Raw genomic sequence first — 14,365 nt, forward strand, 5'->3', positions numbered from 1 at the left:
TTGCGTTTAGCAGGACTACAACCAAATATATGAATAGTTTTTTTATTTATATATTAATTACATTATTCACAGGTGAGGGACGTAAGTGAATGGAAGCTATAACGTTGTACGCGTACACTATTTAACTTTCTTCTTCTTATAATTAGTACACTTCTTCCAATTTATTCCTCTTCGCAATATTCTTCTTAACTTGTTCCAACATCGATGTATCCTGGAAAATGACACATATAATAAATCCTTTATATGCAAAAAATAATTATAATTATGATATAAATGTATATTTAATTTATATTAAAGTATAATCGAGCACCATGTTTTTTTTCACTTACTATAGCTGTGATGAGTAATGAGCAATCGTTTGTATGCATATATTGGATGGTATAAACACCGCCATCATTGGAATTATTGTTTTGTGCCGTTGTCATCCTGTTAAAATTGCCATTATTTGCTGATTCTGTTAAATGAATAGACACGTTCCAGATTCTGCTCACTCCTTTGATCAGGTTTACATTTTTCTGATAAAAATCATAATCGCTCACATTGCCAACCAGAATATTAACTATGCAAATAGAAGCATATTTATTAAAATTTACCTTATATATTTAAATTATTTAATTAGCATAACTACTTCGCCAATTATCAATACTTACCTCCTGGATTTGACTTTTTGCTCACGTTCGCCATGCAGCTTCTGATCGCATTTATCACATCCACGAGTTCACGCATTCTTTCCTCCAACGTGATGTCTCTCAGATGTTCAAACTATTAGAAGAATATTAGAAGAAGTTATGAGAATAGAAAATAAATAAAAATAAATTATTTAACATGTATAGTAGCATTTAGGATAAAAACAGTGAGAGAGTTATATAAAAAAGAGTGATAATATGATTATTTAGTTCACATACTTCGCATGGCATGGGATAGGAAGTCTCAAGCAACGAGGCAACTGACCGAAATCCTGGAAGTCCCTTCTTGGCAAGTCTCAGATATAAATCGTCCGACAGATAGGGTGTAACAGGTGCGAGGATGCGTAATGACACTTCCAGGCATTTCGCAAGAGTGTTGGAATGTCCAGCGGAATTACCGCTTTTGAATCCAAATTTTGTACCCTCCTATGTTTAAAAATATAAAAAAAATGTTTTAACTAAGAATTACTCCAAATTATTGTTATAGTGATCAAAATCTTGAAATTCTTAATATTTTTACAGAATTTACAAATTTATAAAAACCCTATAAATATTATTATTACATTATATTAAATAACATTGAGCATTTATATCATACCACATAGAAATCGCAGAATTCATAGTGCAGAAATTGGCGAATCGCAGCGATTGCTTTATGGAAATTTCGCTGGGCAAATGCATCGTTCACTATTCCTATCATCCACGATAATCGACTCAGAATCCATTGATCAAGATCGTTCAGATTTTCCTTTCCTTCATTTTCATGTTGATCCTCCTTTATCATCAGTAACGCGTATTTGCTTGCCTGCCAGATCTTGTTACAGAAATATTTGCTTGTCCGACAATCATCCACATCGAAACTGATGGTATGATCTGTAGGAAAAGAGATAAGATATGTAGTATAATAATAAAATATTTAATTCGTTATAAATTATTCAAACTTAATCATTACTTTATCGATTCTTGAAAGCTAAACAAATTTTTTAACAAGATTTTAAAAAATTCTATTCTCTTACAAATTTCTTACTTTCTCTTTCTTAAGATTCTTAATTTGCTTACTCTTAATATTACGCGCACATAATGATAGTCTCAAAGCATCGGCACCGCAATCTGGTATTCCCGTGGAATACGATTTTGTATTAACACGCAACGTTCGCTGCAATTCTTCGGCGCTCAGAATACCAGCCGCGTGACTGCGTCTTGCTTGTTCGTTCAATTCCTGCATTATAATTGTATATTCTAATCAATTTTAAAATAATAGAACTACAACACACTATATTTCTTTTTAAATAATTCCAGTTTGTTAGTACTTAATCAATTTTTATTTACAGAGATTCTAAGAATTTTTATATTTTATAAGTAAATAAAACCACCAAATAATATAATTGCTATAATTTCGAAAAATATTCACCTCAAAGGTACAGCCATTGATAATGTTTTCTGGTGAGATGACATTGCCAGAGCTCTTAGACATTTTCTTGCCGTTGCCATCACATAAAACGCCATGAAGTAGAACTTCCTGCACACATACATAATTTATAATTATCAATTGTATTATCAATTTAATCGTCCCCTTACAATATTATATTTTACAGTAGTACGCCTCAATGATGAATAGATCGGACTACTTATTGTTAATACAATGTACAAAAGTTAATTAAGATTCTCATAAAATACTGATAAAAACAGATATAAATAATTTATATCTGTTGTATAATTATACTTTAAATGGCAAACGCTGCGTCAGTTCCAGACTTAGCATCACCATCCTCGCCACCCAGAACACGAGGATATCATGGCCCGTTTCCATCAGTGTTAGCGGATAGTGTCTTGCCATATCCTCCGTCTATAAATTTTTGTGATATGTATAAGAAAATATATACAAAGTTATATCTAATAAAATATATATACCGAAGAAGAATAATAAAGAGACTAACAATTTCCGGCCAGCCAAGCGTAGCGAATGGCACAATTGTCGAGGAAAACCATGTGTCCAGGACATCTGGATCTTGACGCAAGCTCACTGTATCTCCGTATTTCTCTCGTACGCGAGAACGCGCTTCTTCCTCGGATCGTGCGACTATCCACGAAGTGGTGCTATTGCTACTGGTGGAGAAAATATCACTATCACTATCATCGTCTTTACGATCACCATGAATTATGGAATACGCCGGAATTCGATGACCCCACCACAACTGTCTCGACACGCACCAGTCCCTGAAGAAAAAATAAACTTTTTATTCTTGTGCAAACAAGTTTATTTATTTATTTAATAATTAAATGATAATTTTACCTGGGGTTTTCGAGCCAGTTATACCACATTTGTTCGTGAATGCCGTCATCGTTCGGATCGATTTTTAGTTGACCATTCGCCACGGCTTCGCATGCCCGCTTAGCCATTGTCGCACAGCGCAAGAACCACTGTTCCTTTGGCAAATACTCAACCACATCATGTGTACGCGAACATAATGGCAGTATCATCCGATGATTATCTTCCACACCTCTCACCATGCCTCGTGCCGATAATTGATTCATTAGTCTCCTCCGTGCGATGAATCTCGGAACTCCCTGAGACAATTTATTATTAATAATAAGAAATGAATAAATCTTAGACAGGATCACACACCTTGAATTCCTTGCATGCATCTGTCATGTTGCCATCTTCATCAATAACTCTGATAACTGGCAAGCCATGTCTTTTGGCGATGTTGTAATCTAAGCGATCGTGTGCCGGTGTAACTTTTATTGCACCTGTAAAACAAATACTCACCAATAATCAAATAAAATAAATAAATAAGTAAAATAAATAATTAACAAATCAATAATTAAGTAAAAAATAAATATGTAAACTATATATATATATATATAAATTAGTTATAATATAAATAAAATTGTTAATCCTGAATAATTACTAGAAATTTGCTTTCTTGTATAATTTTTGTTTCTGTATTAAATATCCTACATAAATTTATTCTAATTTATCCATTTATTCTATATAAATTTTTACCAGTGCCAAATTCTCTCTTGACCGAAGAGTCGGCTATGATGGGTATAAAAGTCTCTCTTATGGGATGTAAAACGTGCCGACCAATATATCTCGAATACCTATCGTCGTTTGGATGCACAGCAATCGCTACATCTCCAAAAACTGTCTCAGGCCTAGTTGTTGCAATTATCAGTTCTTCCTCTGTGAAACGAAAAAAATTTACAAATCTATTAGAAAGTTGAAATTAAAATTAAAATTAAAATTAAAAAAGCAGGCTTTTAGAAAACATTTGATTATTTTTATCTCTTTATATAATAATATTTATTATATTTATAATATATATAATTTATATAATTTCTTATTTGTGCTTATTTAAATTACTCGAGTCTCTGATTGGGTAGGCCAGTTTGATTAGTTGGCCGACGGTGATCTTGGTATCATAGCCAGGTAATTGGAGTCGTGTCTTGCCGTTCACCACAAAGTCTTCGACTTCGATTTCTGAGATCGTGCTGCGCAGAGCTGGCGACCAATTAACAAGGTCTCTGGCTCTGTACAACAGATTTCTCTCGTTTAGTCGTACGAACGTTTCTGTCACAGCCGCGCTATGATTCTACGATAAATGAAAATTCAATAATATTACAAATACAACAAATAAATATAAAACGACAAATGTAATTGTAACAGTAAATTTTAGTATAGCACAACAGAAAAATATATTACTTCATCGATGGTAAAGTATTCTCTGTCCCAATCGAGCGTAGCGCCGAGGGCTTTCAACTGCTCCTTGATAATCGCGGCTTTTTCCGTCTTCCACTGCCAGATCAGTCGCGTGAACTCGGCACGGCCCACATCGTGTCGTGTAATCTTGCGTGTATGCCGCAACGTACGTTCCACTACCGCCTGTGTTGCAATTCCCGCATGGTCCAGACCCGGTATCCACAACACTGGATGACCCTTCATTCTGTGCCTGTGTGTATGTTCGTGAGCAGTAGAGAAAAATCTATAATAACGGTAAATTTACCTATAATAGATCAATGTAGCGCGATAAAAATTCCATAATATATAGTGTCTAATAACATAATAAACATATATTACACATTATTACACAATATTCCAAACTATCATATTGTAATATCATGCATTATGTATTATGTTACACATATACTATTATTTATGTACATGTGTTATTTTATTATTATATTATATCATTAATTTACTATATACTTTTGCTAACCATCTCGCCAGAACATCTTGGATTGTAACAGTAAGTGCATGACCCAGATGTAATATTCCCGTAATATTAGGTGGTGGTAAAACCATACTAAAGGATTCTTTGGCTTCCTTTTCCTCTTGCGCATTATTGTTTGTTCTCTTTGTTATCCTGGATGATGCAAAGTATTTATTACATTGCCAAATGTCATACCAGCCTTTTTCTACATCCTTTGGCTTAAAAGTTGCAGGAAAATCTGTATTTTAATATAAATTTTAGATTAATTAGTTAGACAACAAGATATTACCTTCCAGTTAATCCTTATTAATTTTTAATTGATAATTTTCAGTTGATTTACTTACTTGCAAGCTTTAATGTATGCAAATCTGGGTGTAAAAAAAAGTAAGTTAATAGAAAAAATACCTGTTAGTCTTTTACTGTTCCATGATTCTGTTGCATTTGCAGGAGAAGTACAATAACGTAATCTCCGACAGCAAAAACTCGCATGTAGAAAAAGGCGATCAAACAATGTATGTTTCATTTTTATTACTTAGTTCTTGTGAGAATTATAATGAAATTTACAAGTAACAAATGAAAACTTGTGTTTTTAATAAATTTATTAGTCAACTAGCCATATGTATATAGTTTTCGCTTTTAGCATAATACACACTTCTTCACAAAATTTCCAATCATGCGAATGCATAAGGTGTAACTATAACCTAACCTAACCCCAAACCTTATACCTATTATAATTGATAAAAAATGAAAATTCTTAAAATCACATATTTCTTATCTTCTTTTTTATTTTATTCTTCTGATAATTTGTTAAATTTTTAAGTGTTTAAACTTATGTCAGCTGCAGAATATTTACAATCGGTATAAAAACGTTTGTAACTTTATCGACTGTTGGTAATCATTAATCCATCTTATTGATGTATCAAGAAATTTATGAATTCTCAAGATCACAATTCTTAAAACTTGGGAAAATTTTTAAAATTTTAAATAGCGCAACCTCCTCATCGATTATGTTCTCTTGATGCTTTGTCAACTTTTGAGACTTCTGATTTTCGCCATTTGAAGTTCTGTATTATATATTCTTTTCATATTTTGTTGATTTTCGAGACTTCTGATTTTTGCATTGAAATTTCGAAACTCAAATTCTAAGAATTACAGTTCTTGAAATTTTTATTAGTTTAGTAGTATATAGGAACACACATATGTGTGGAAAAATGTGGTTTACAGGGAAGATGTGTTTACAAAACAAATATTTCGCAGCATTAATACATGTTTTATTTCATTGTATTCTTAAAAATTACAAAATGTAATTATTTATGGTGATACATACTCGAAAATATATATATATATATATATATATATATATGTAGATAGATCATATGTAGCTTTTGCCTGTCAACAATATAGTTATATAAAATCTTCAAAAAATAAAAATAAAAAGGAACAAAATTAAGCAATATATTTAATTAATCGTGAAATTAATTAATTAGTCAAAGAAATTGAAATATGGAGATTATGTATAGGCAATGTAAATAATGCATGACAACAAAAATTATCTCTTTTTTTAGCAAATGCCTTCTTAAGAGAATGACATATTATTTCAATTAACATAAGAAATAATAAAATTATATGTTATCTATTGTAGAGATAGCATATAATTAAATCTACGTAAAAAATAACTTTTTTGTATATCCACAATATCATAAACTTAAGTAAATTGCTCCTATTGTTACATGAATTAATAGAATGTGTCTCTATTTTATGTTCTTTTATTCTAGAACTGCATTTCTCTCTAATAATAAGTCAGAGAATTCTGTTCTCACCATACGTTCGCTATATAATAGTTACGTAACACATAGAATAAGGTAAACAAAAAAATGATGCATAAAAATGCTTTCTCATGTTTGTACCATTGAAATAAGATCAGAGATTTAAAAAAAATCCAGAACGCAACTTCCAGATTTTATTGTAATCTCTTAATGTAGTTGACGCTGCAAGAGTTTCTCATTCTTTGCATGTTGCTCCGAATGAAGATGATAACGTAGCTCCAATAGGCCAACCATTTCCTTTCCACATAATTTACAAAAAGCAGCCACGTTTCCCATTTTCTGTGCATCCCTAGGGCAAAAAATAGAAAAAATATATATAATATAAATCTAAGAATATACAGAAAAAAATATATCTACATACTCGTAGGCAAGATTTTGTAATTGTGAGAGATGCTTCAGCATCTCCTCCATCTGTTCATTTGTTTCGCGTAGTTCTAACGCGTTATGCAACGGATATACGTCGTATTTTGTCACAGATTTTTGAACGGACGGCAAAATATGTGGTCTGTTGTAGCGATTCCACTTATTGCTATGACGATCGATTTCGTCGTCTTTTGGATCTCGTAATTGTCTTTGTTTGTCTCTCACGTTCAGCAAAATGTGTTTGATTTTATTTTGACACATTATAATATCCTCGTCACTGGAGTTATCTAAACGCATCCCGGTATTCATCCAGTGGCGCAGTTTATTTATCTAGAAAAATTGATTATCAATGTTATTATTTATAAAGCTGAGAGGAGTAAAAAATGAAGTAATAATAATAGAAAAACATTATAATTATATAATCTATCTATAAAATTAATGGAGATTGATGGGTAGCAGAAAATGAGCAATTTTGTGTAATAATATCTTATGTAAATTTCACGATAAGTATTGCGAAATTATCAGTTTATTATTTATGGAGATGATATACCTCTTTCACATCATCGATCGTGATTTCTACGTCAAATGGAATTTCCATATCGTGATCGGGAAATATAGCCCGGTTAATGCAATTATCTATCGGGCCCAAACCACATAAAGCTCCCGTATAATAAGTTTTGCGAGAATTGCATCTCAATTCCATACGCGGTGCAAAAATTAGCGGGAGCAATGCCGCAAGTCCAGGAATATTTGGCAGAAAAGTGGTATTTCTTAACATCAGACAATTTTTTACGGATTGAGTGGTGCTCTGAGCGACCAAAAGACATCTCGATTGATTGAGATCGTTATCTAAAAGGACAGAATTGACGGAATTCATTTCTACACTTATTTTCCTCAATTTTTCACCCAACGTCAACTGGATCAACTCCATTTCTAAGGGAGAATGTGGACCTTGGAGTTTTATGCTAAAATTGCAATCCTCTTCTCTAGGTGGATCGGGATACTATAAAAGTATAAAATTAATTGATTTTTCAACAAATAGTTACCATAAATCTTCATACAAAGTTCAACTACTCTACTTACTTCTAACAAACAATGTTTGTCATATTGTTCCTCTTCATAAAACTTTTTCTCCTCTATCGACATTGCGTTAACAATATCAATATCTGCCCTTAATTCATGATTATGCTTCGATAAATAGGTTTCTTCCCTCTTTACAGCATATCCTTTTTCAATCAAACCCTCATTAACATTAAATCTCTCTCCTTTCTTATTAACCACAATCAACTCTAAGTTAATAACGCTATCAACAACCGAGTAAATTTTTCCAAATATCTTTTCGTTTTCCTTGATTTGTGTCACAAAATAATTTCTCGATCTTTCCGACCATTGGTGAACATTACTTTGATTTGAAGGACGCAAAAAAGCCAAATTGCAAGAAAATGCTAAGGGAGGAATATTTAAGATTGTAGAATTATTAATTTCTCTTAGATCACTAGATCGTACTCTAGAAAAACGACCGTGATCAATAAAGAAAATGTCGACCAATTCTCCAACTTCTGAAATGAATTCTTTAATTATGGCACGATGAAAAGTCGAAAAGTTATTCTTTTCCATAGGGGCAGCGATTATGGTCAAGGTTTTTGGGATAGAGAGAAATGTTTTCAAAGGATGTTTGTTGAGACTCTCTTCTATAACTCGCAATTCGTGACGAGTGGTATCGTCGTCAAGAGTTGCCCAGAAATATCCAGGGCTAATAATCTAAAAATATTACGTATATATATATATATATATATAAAATTACAAAAAAATAAATATTTAATTAATAGAGAGTAAATAAAAGTTTTATTATGCTAGTAATTAGATAAGCAATGCATCTATTAATTATTGTAGCAGACAGTAAGATACAATGCATACAATAATTCAATTTATTTTAATTATTATAAATATTTTTTTAATGACAAAAATGAAAGGCACCTATATAAAAAATTTCTTTTAATTTTATATAATAATTATTCTTTACTAACCAATAAAATAAAAGAAAACTTACAGTTTGTATAAATAAAGGTATAAAAGTTACATCAAGTCCTGGCAATGTTGGTCTGGTTTTAGAAACATTGTTCTCTATCTTCCTAACATTTCTACGAAAGAAAAAATTCCGTTCGAATTTATGGACATCATAATGTCTCGCCCTCTCATTTGCTTCTCTTTCATTTAACAACTTTATTTCAATCGGTATATTGCATTGTTTCATCATGACGGCCTGATAAATAAATGTTATTATATTAGAATAATACTAATATTTTTGTTTTACATAATCCGAATATCTATATTATACATATTTCTTTATAATCACCTGATAAACAGACTCCGATATATTTTGAAGACTGTCGTCAATGGCCGTTTCTTTCTCGCGAAATTGCACGTAAATACGCGATGCATTAAAAGATATTACTATTTGTTTTTCTGGAATTCTTAGATGTTTGGAAAAAATCTCTTGAAATTTCTTAGCATATAAATATCCAGGTTGTTTCATTGGCCAACCTCTTAAATAAACTGTCTTCATGGGATCTGAACTGCTGAGAGTCATTGAAATATTTTCTTCATAAGTTTCTTGATTTTGCAAACGTTTGATAAAATAATTGGGATAGAAAGCTCCAGCAAGTACGACTTTAAGCACGAAATCGCGATCTACACCTAGAAGTAAATGAGGAAAATAATTAAAAATAATTAGAAAATAAGAAAAATAATAATCAAATAATTTAATATTTTAATGAATAATTCAAAAAAGCTTGAACGTTAAATAATTAAATATACCTTGCCAAATGACTTTATTAACTCCTATACTTTCTTTAATTCCCAATCTCAGCAACCTAATGGTAATCTCGTTCACCAGAGCATCTAATTCACGCAAGGCTTTTAGCTGAAGTCCATTTCTCTGGGCCCATTGTCTCTCGGTTTGACGAGTGTTTAATCGACGGTTAGCTTTTTCATTTTGCCACGTCTTATAAACATTTAAGGTGGCAATGCAGTCGCTATCAGAATTGTGAGCCCATTTTTTCCTAATCGTATAAGAGGAAACGGTAGGATGGCATTGCTCCATAGAAAAGACATCTTTAACGGCCATGCTGGCCCCCAGAATAATAGCGTCTCGTAAAACCCCAAAAACATGGCCCAACATGATTAATTTCGAAATTCGAATGTCGAGCGGAAGATGTGCCATTATCTTGCCGAGATCGGTTAACTTTCCGTCAAACAGTTGATAAGAATCATCATCTACTAAAGCTCCGACCTCTTTTAAGCTCAAGATGGTATTTGCCAAATTAGAGAGAGTAGGTGGATCAAGGGAATGTGAAAGAAGGATACGTGGCTCGTCGAGGTCAAGAATTTTGGCGCGGAGAACGACATTGGCGAGTGGGGCACGGAGCATTTCTGGCATACTGTGGTCTTCTAAAATACTCTGTAAATTTTATGGGAAAATAATTAATAAATATTACATGGAAAAATATAATAAATAATTAATAATATAAACTTAATGGATTATTATAATTTTATATTCTTGTAACTGTATGATAGTTTTTTTTTAAGGTCTACAAGTGATATTTATGCGTGTAACAATATATACGTGGACTATAAAAAATTACACGCGCATATTACTTGTAGATCTTTAAAAAAAGTATTATATAATTACAAGAATATAAAATAATAATAATCCATTAAATTTATATTACTTATTAAATATTAGATCCTGTTAAACGTGTAGTTTTAAATTCCAAATAAAAATTTTGTCTTGTATCACAATATTAGCATAATATTATTCTTATATAAACTACTTACATCATAAAATGCTTTTGGTATTAATCTGTACACTCTGCCATCCATTACACGACCCGTGCGACCAGCTCGTTGAGTACAATTCGTCTTACTCGCCCAACAAAGTTGCAAACTTTGATAATGAGTTGCAGGATTAAATGTCAGCAGTTTTACGAGACAAAAGTCTATCACTATAAATTATACGTATTTAATTAACCACTGTCTTTTCACTTATCATTAATTATTATTATGAAATAATATTTATTTATATTTTTTTAAATATTTGAAATATTTCTTTGTAATTAAACTGTTTTCTTTTCTCAAGAATTATGATCATATATAATTTATAAAAATTTTATATTTACCATATTTTACATCTGGCACCGTAATACTGCTTTCAGCAATATTTGTAGAGAGTATAATGCGTCTGTAACCTTCCGGTGGTTTTTGGAAAACGCGATGCTGTTCATTATCATCGGACATCAATGAATGCAAAATTGTTAGGTCCCATAATTTATTTTCATAGAAAGTCGACAAGTAATTATATAATTCCTCAATTTCATAAATTCCTGGTAAAAATACGAGAACGGCATGTCTCTGAGGCGGATTTGAGTCTTCTTCGTTATCATTGATATCAATTTCATCTAGAGCATTGATAATAAGCGAGCAAAACTTCATCATGCTTTGAGTGACTTTCGGTTCCATGGCAGATACTTCTGGTATCTATAAAATACAAATCTATTGTTATATATTTATAATTTATACATCTGAAATATTAATATATAAAATTGGAATAATTTTAATTTAATTTAATAAAAAAACAAATCGACACAATTACACAAAATCATAAAATTATAAATAATTATTAAATATTCTTCATAATCTATACTCACATTTCCTATATTTTTTATCTCGTCCAAATAATACGTACGAATCTGAAAATTTCTTTTCTCAGGTATCTTGATAACTGGCGCTGGAATTAAATTATTTTCTACTTTTGTAGAAAAGTACCTCGCAAATTTCGTTACGTCGATTGTTGCCGACATGAGAATAACTTTAACTTGTCTGGAATTTGTTTGTAATAATCTTTTAACCACAAGTAAAAGAAAATCCAAATTTTGATCGCGTTCGTGAATTTCGTCTAATATAATGTGCGTATAGTCCAACAGATGCTTATGGTGAATCAAATGTTGTAGGAGAATTTCGGTGGTGCAATAAGTTAAACGGGTTTCAGGTGAGACTTCCTTTTGCATACCCACTTGGTAGCCCACGAGGGTACCAAGACGCCAACCTCCTTCATGACACACTCTTTTGGCGATGCTTATCGCGGCGATTCGCCTTGGTTGCGTAACTGTTGCGTATATAAATATTGTAATTTTTGTATAATTTAATTGTAATAGTAAAACTGATTTAAAAAATACCTATAATATTGCAGTTAAGTCTCTTTTTGATATTAGCATCGAGAATAAATTGTGGAATCTGAGTGGTTTTTCCACAGCCAGTTGGTCCTTGAATGACGACTACAGAATTTGTCTCGATTATTGGTAGTATTTTATCCTTCATGGCCAGAACAGATAGATCATTAGATTGTGGACTGTAAGTAAAACTGCACTCTCGATAGACTTTAGCCAGATCTTCCCTATAGAGTTTTTGCAGATTGTCTTCTAATTCTTGGAACGTCATATCTAACTTGGACTCCTTTCTATTCTCATCTCTTTCTCTATTATTCATGTACTAAAAGAAATGTAGAAACATAATAGATGACAATTCTTATATTTGCAGAATAAGTATCTATCTTTCAAAGTAGCTCAATTTATATTAATAATTATATATACAGAGTATCCCATTTTAATTGCTCCAATTAAAATGGGACACCCTGTATACATGTAATATACATATAAATAACTACATATGAACACAAATTTGCGCAAAAAACTTTGTATAATTAAATGATAATCCTTGTACTTTTAAATATTCCTCAGCTTCTGCTTCTGTGTAATCCTTGACAAAAGTTTCTTCACAAACAGACTGTGTAGATGTAAAATCTTTCCAACTTGAAGAATCCATAGTTAAAAATCTATTTCACACAATTCGTGATCTACAAGTTCCATAAACAATAATATTAAATTAAATGATTGTAAATATGTAATAAATTACTTGTGGAAAATTACAACAATATCGTTCAATAATATATTAAACTGAGTTATTGATCTTGTTTCGATTCTGCAAATGGACTCGTTGAGTCTCGATAATTTTAACCCTCCGTGTGCATACATGGGTCTACGGCATCCAAGCCAAAATAATATCTATTTGTAACTACAAAACTTGCAAGCCAGCCAGAAAATATCAAATAAATGATAAGTAGTTATCGAAATGACTAGAAAATTGTCAACTACAATGTAGACAGATGTTTTGTAGATTTTTCCAGATTTTTGAAAATACTTAAAAATAGGGAAAAATAACGTTAAACGTGACAGAAAAAACGTATGCACACGGAAAGTTAATTACAAGGCCTGTTCTTTTCAGTTGGAGCCTTATTCTCGCAAAACATCGCATACCAACTTCTGCATAGTTCATCTTTCCTCTTTTTCTTTTCATGTTGGAGAGAGAAAAAGAGAAAAAAAAAGATAAACCATGCAGAAGTTGAGCTGAAAAGAACAGGCAATAATTGGCTACGTAAACGTAAACACCCAGCGACCTGATCGCGGCCTGACCTATATTGTGACCCGAAGTAGGTCTAGTCATCATTCGTTTACACCGAAAGAGACCTAAAAATTAACGGGATCGTATTTGGGATCGCCCTGAATTGCAGCGAATCCGAACAAGCAAATAAAGCTTTTAGGACGCGTCGCGCGTGATCGCGCGTTTACATCGCAAATGATAACGGCCTATTTCAGGTCGGGTCACTAAAATACGCGGCCTGTCCTGAAGCCAGGTCCGGTCGCCCCGGTCGCCTATCAAGTGTTTACAGCAGGCGGCCTAAATAATTTAGGTCGACCGCAGCCACGGTCGATGTCCTATTAGAAAGAGGTCTGCTTTATAGAAAATAAATACCTGTGAAACTACCTGTTGAACTGATTAGCTTCCTCCTCTCCTTCTTCTGCTTTAGTAAATATGATCTGATATGATCCCTCAGTTCTCAGTTCCTCTTCTTCTTCTTTGTGATATGGCCTTTGAGCAGTACTGCTCTTAATATGGCCAGGACGAACCAATTGTCGTACGAGCCGTAAGGCGCGTCTCAATTCTCAGTTGCACTGACGCAATGAATCCAACCGGACTTACCGGACTCACAATGCAGACAGTAACAGTCGCAATCGTCGCAATACTTAAAAAAAACCTTTCCGAACAAAACACGCTCGAACCGGTCCGTGCCCGTTGCGGCTTCTCTCAGTTCCTCACCTCACGTGTGCAGCGTGTGCTCACGTGTTCGAAAAGGGCACTGTCCAATCCAATCCAGTCGGCA

The 14,365-nt window shown here is 32.6% G+C and overlaps 2 protein-coding genes across 7 annotated transcripts; both read right to left on the reverse strand.

The window, feature by feature from the left end:
• Positions 1-26: 26 nt before the first annotated feature.
• Positions 27-5,648, reverse strand: Valrs-m (Valyl-tRNA synthetase, mitochondrial). 4 transcript variants are annotated; one of them, XM_071706964.1, is made up of 16 exons: positions 5,306-5,636; positions 4,907-5,138; positions 4,393-4,639; positions 4,054-4,282; positions 3,694-3,873; positions 3,313-3,437; positions 2,980-3,254; positions 2,624-2,903; positions 2,410-2,532; positions 2,098-2,205; positions 1,746-1,905; positions 1,285-1,559; positions 906-1,112; positions 651-762; positions 330-559; positions 27-211 (listed from the first exon to the last, which is right to left on the reverse strand). In XM_071706964.1, the coding sequence occupies exons 1-16, from the start codon at positions 5,421-5,423 to the stop codon at positions 143-145; spliced, it is 2,970 nt and encodes a 989-aa protein (XP_071563065.1). In that variant the 5' UTR covers positions 5,424-5,636; the 3' UTR covers positions 27-142. The 4 variants fall into 4 exon arrangements, 3 of the variants coding, with proteins under 3 accessions (XP_071563065.1, XP_071563066.1, XP_071563067.1); XM_071706965.1 differs by lacking the exon at positions 5,306-5,636 and having other exon boundaries at positions 4,393-4,672; positions 4,907-5,046; XM_071706966.1 differs by lacking the exon at positions 5,306-5,636 and having other exon boundaries at positions 4,393-4,672; positions 4,897-5,028.
• A 1,002-nt stretch (positions 5,649-6,650) lies between these two features.
• Spn-e (spindle E) lies at positions 6,651-14,356 on the reverse strand. 3 transcript variants are annotated; one of them, XM_071706961.1, is made up of 13 exons: positions 13,969-14,356; positions 12,868-13,000; positions 12,324-12,636; positions 11,796-12,253; positions 11,268-11,625; positions 10,927-11,093; positions 9,907-10,549; positions 9,446-9,786; positions 9,140-9,352; positions 8,173-8,850; positions 7,640-8,092; positions 7,088-7,419; positions 6,651-7,015 (listed from the first exon to the last, which is right to left on the reverse strand). In XM_071706961.1, the coding sequence occupies exons 2-13, from the start codon at positions 12,967-12,969 to the stop codon at positions 6,874-6,876; spliced, it is 4,200 nt and encodes a 1,399-aa protein (XP_071563062.1). In that variant the 5' UTR covers positions 12,970-13,000; positions 13,969-14,356; the 3' UTR covers positions 6,651-6,873. The 3 variants fall into 3 exon arrangements, with proteins under 3 accessions (XP_071563062.1, XP_071563063.1, XP_071563061.1); XM_071706962.1 differs by having other exon boundaries at positions 9,170-9,352; positions 13,957-14,356; XM_071706960.1 differs by having other exon boundaries at positions 13,957-14,356.
• Between the last annotated feature and the right edge of the window lie 9 nt (positions 14,357-14,365).

The sequence above is a fragment of the Temnothorax nylanderi genome, unplaced genomic scaffold, assembly GCF_030848795.1.
Source record: "Temnothorax nylanderi isolate EJ_2023f unplaced genomic scaffold, tnyl_v1.0 TNYL_tig0054_pilon, whole genome shotgun sequence".
In the NCBI taxonomy this organism is placed as follows: domain Eukaryota; kingdom Metazoa; phylum Arthropoda; class Insecta; order Hymenoptera; family Formicidae; genus Temnothorax; species Temnothorax nylanderi.

Excerpts from the sequence above, each read along its gene's own strand:
- Valrs-m (XM_071706964.1), bottom strand. The coding sequence starts at position 5,423 with ATGAAACATACATTGTTTGATCGCCTTTTTCTACATGCGAGTTTTTGC. Across the intron at positions 3,874-4,053 it reads CTACCCAATCAGAGACTCGA|AGGAAGAACTGATAATTGCA; the intron begins GTAATTTAAATA and ends TTCGTTTCACAG. Across the intron at positions 2,533-2,623 it reads CGCTTGGCTGGCCGGAAATT|ACGGAGGATATGGCAAGACA; the intron begins GTTAGTCTCTTT and ends AAAAATTTATAG.
- Spn-e (XM_071706961.1), bottom strand. The coding sequence starts at position 12,969 with ATGGATTCTTCAAGTTGGAAAGATTTTACATCTACACAGTCTGTTTGT. Across the intron at positions 9,787-9,906 it reads TAATAAAGTCATTTGGCAAG|GTGTAGATCGCGATTTCGTG; the intron begins GTATATTTAATT and ends ATTTACTTCTAG. Across the intron at positions 8,851-9,139 it reads TACCTTTATTTATACAAACT|ATTATTAGCCCTGGATATTT; the intron begins GTAAGTTTTCTT and ends TAATATTTTTAG.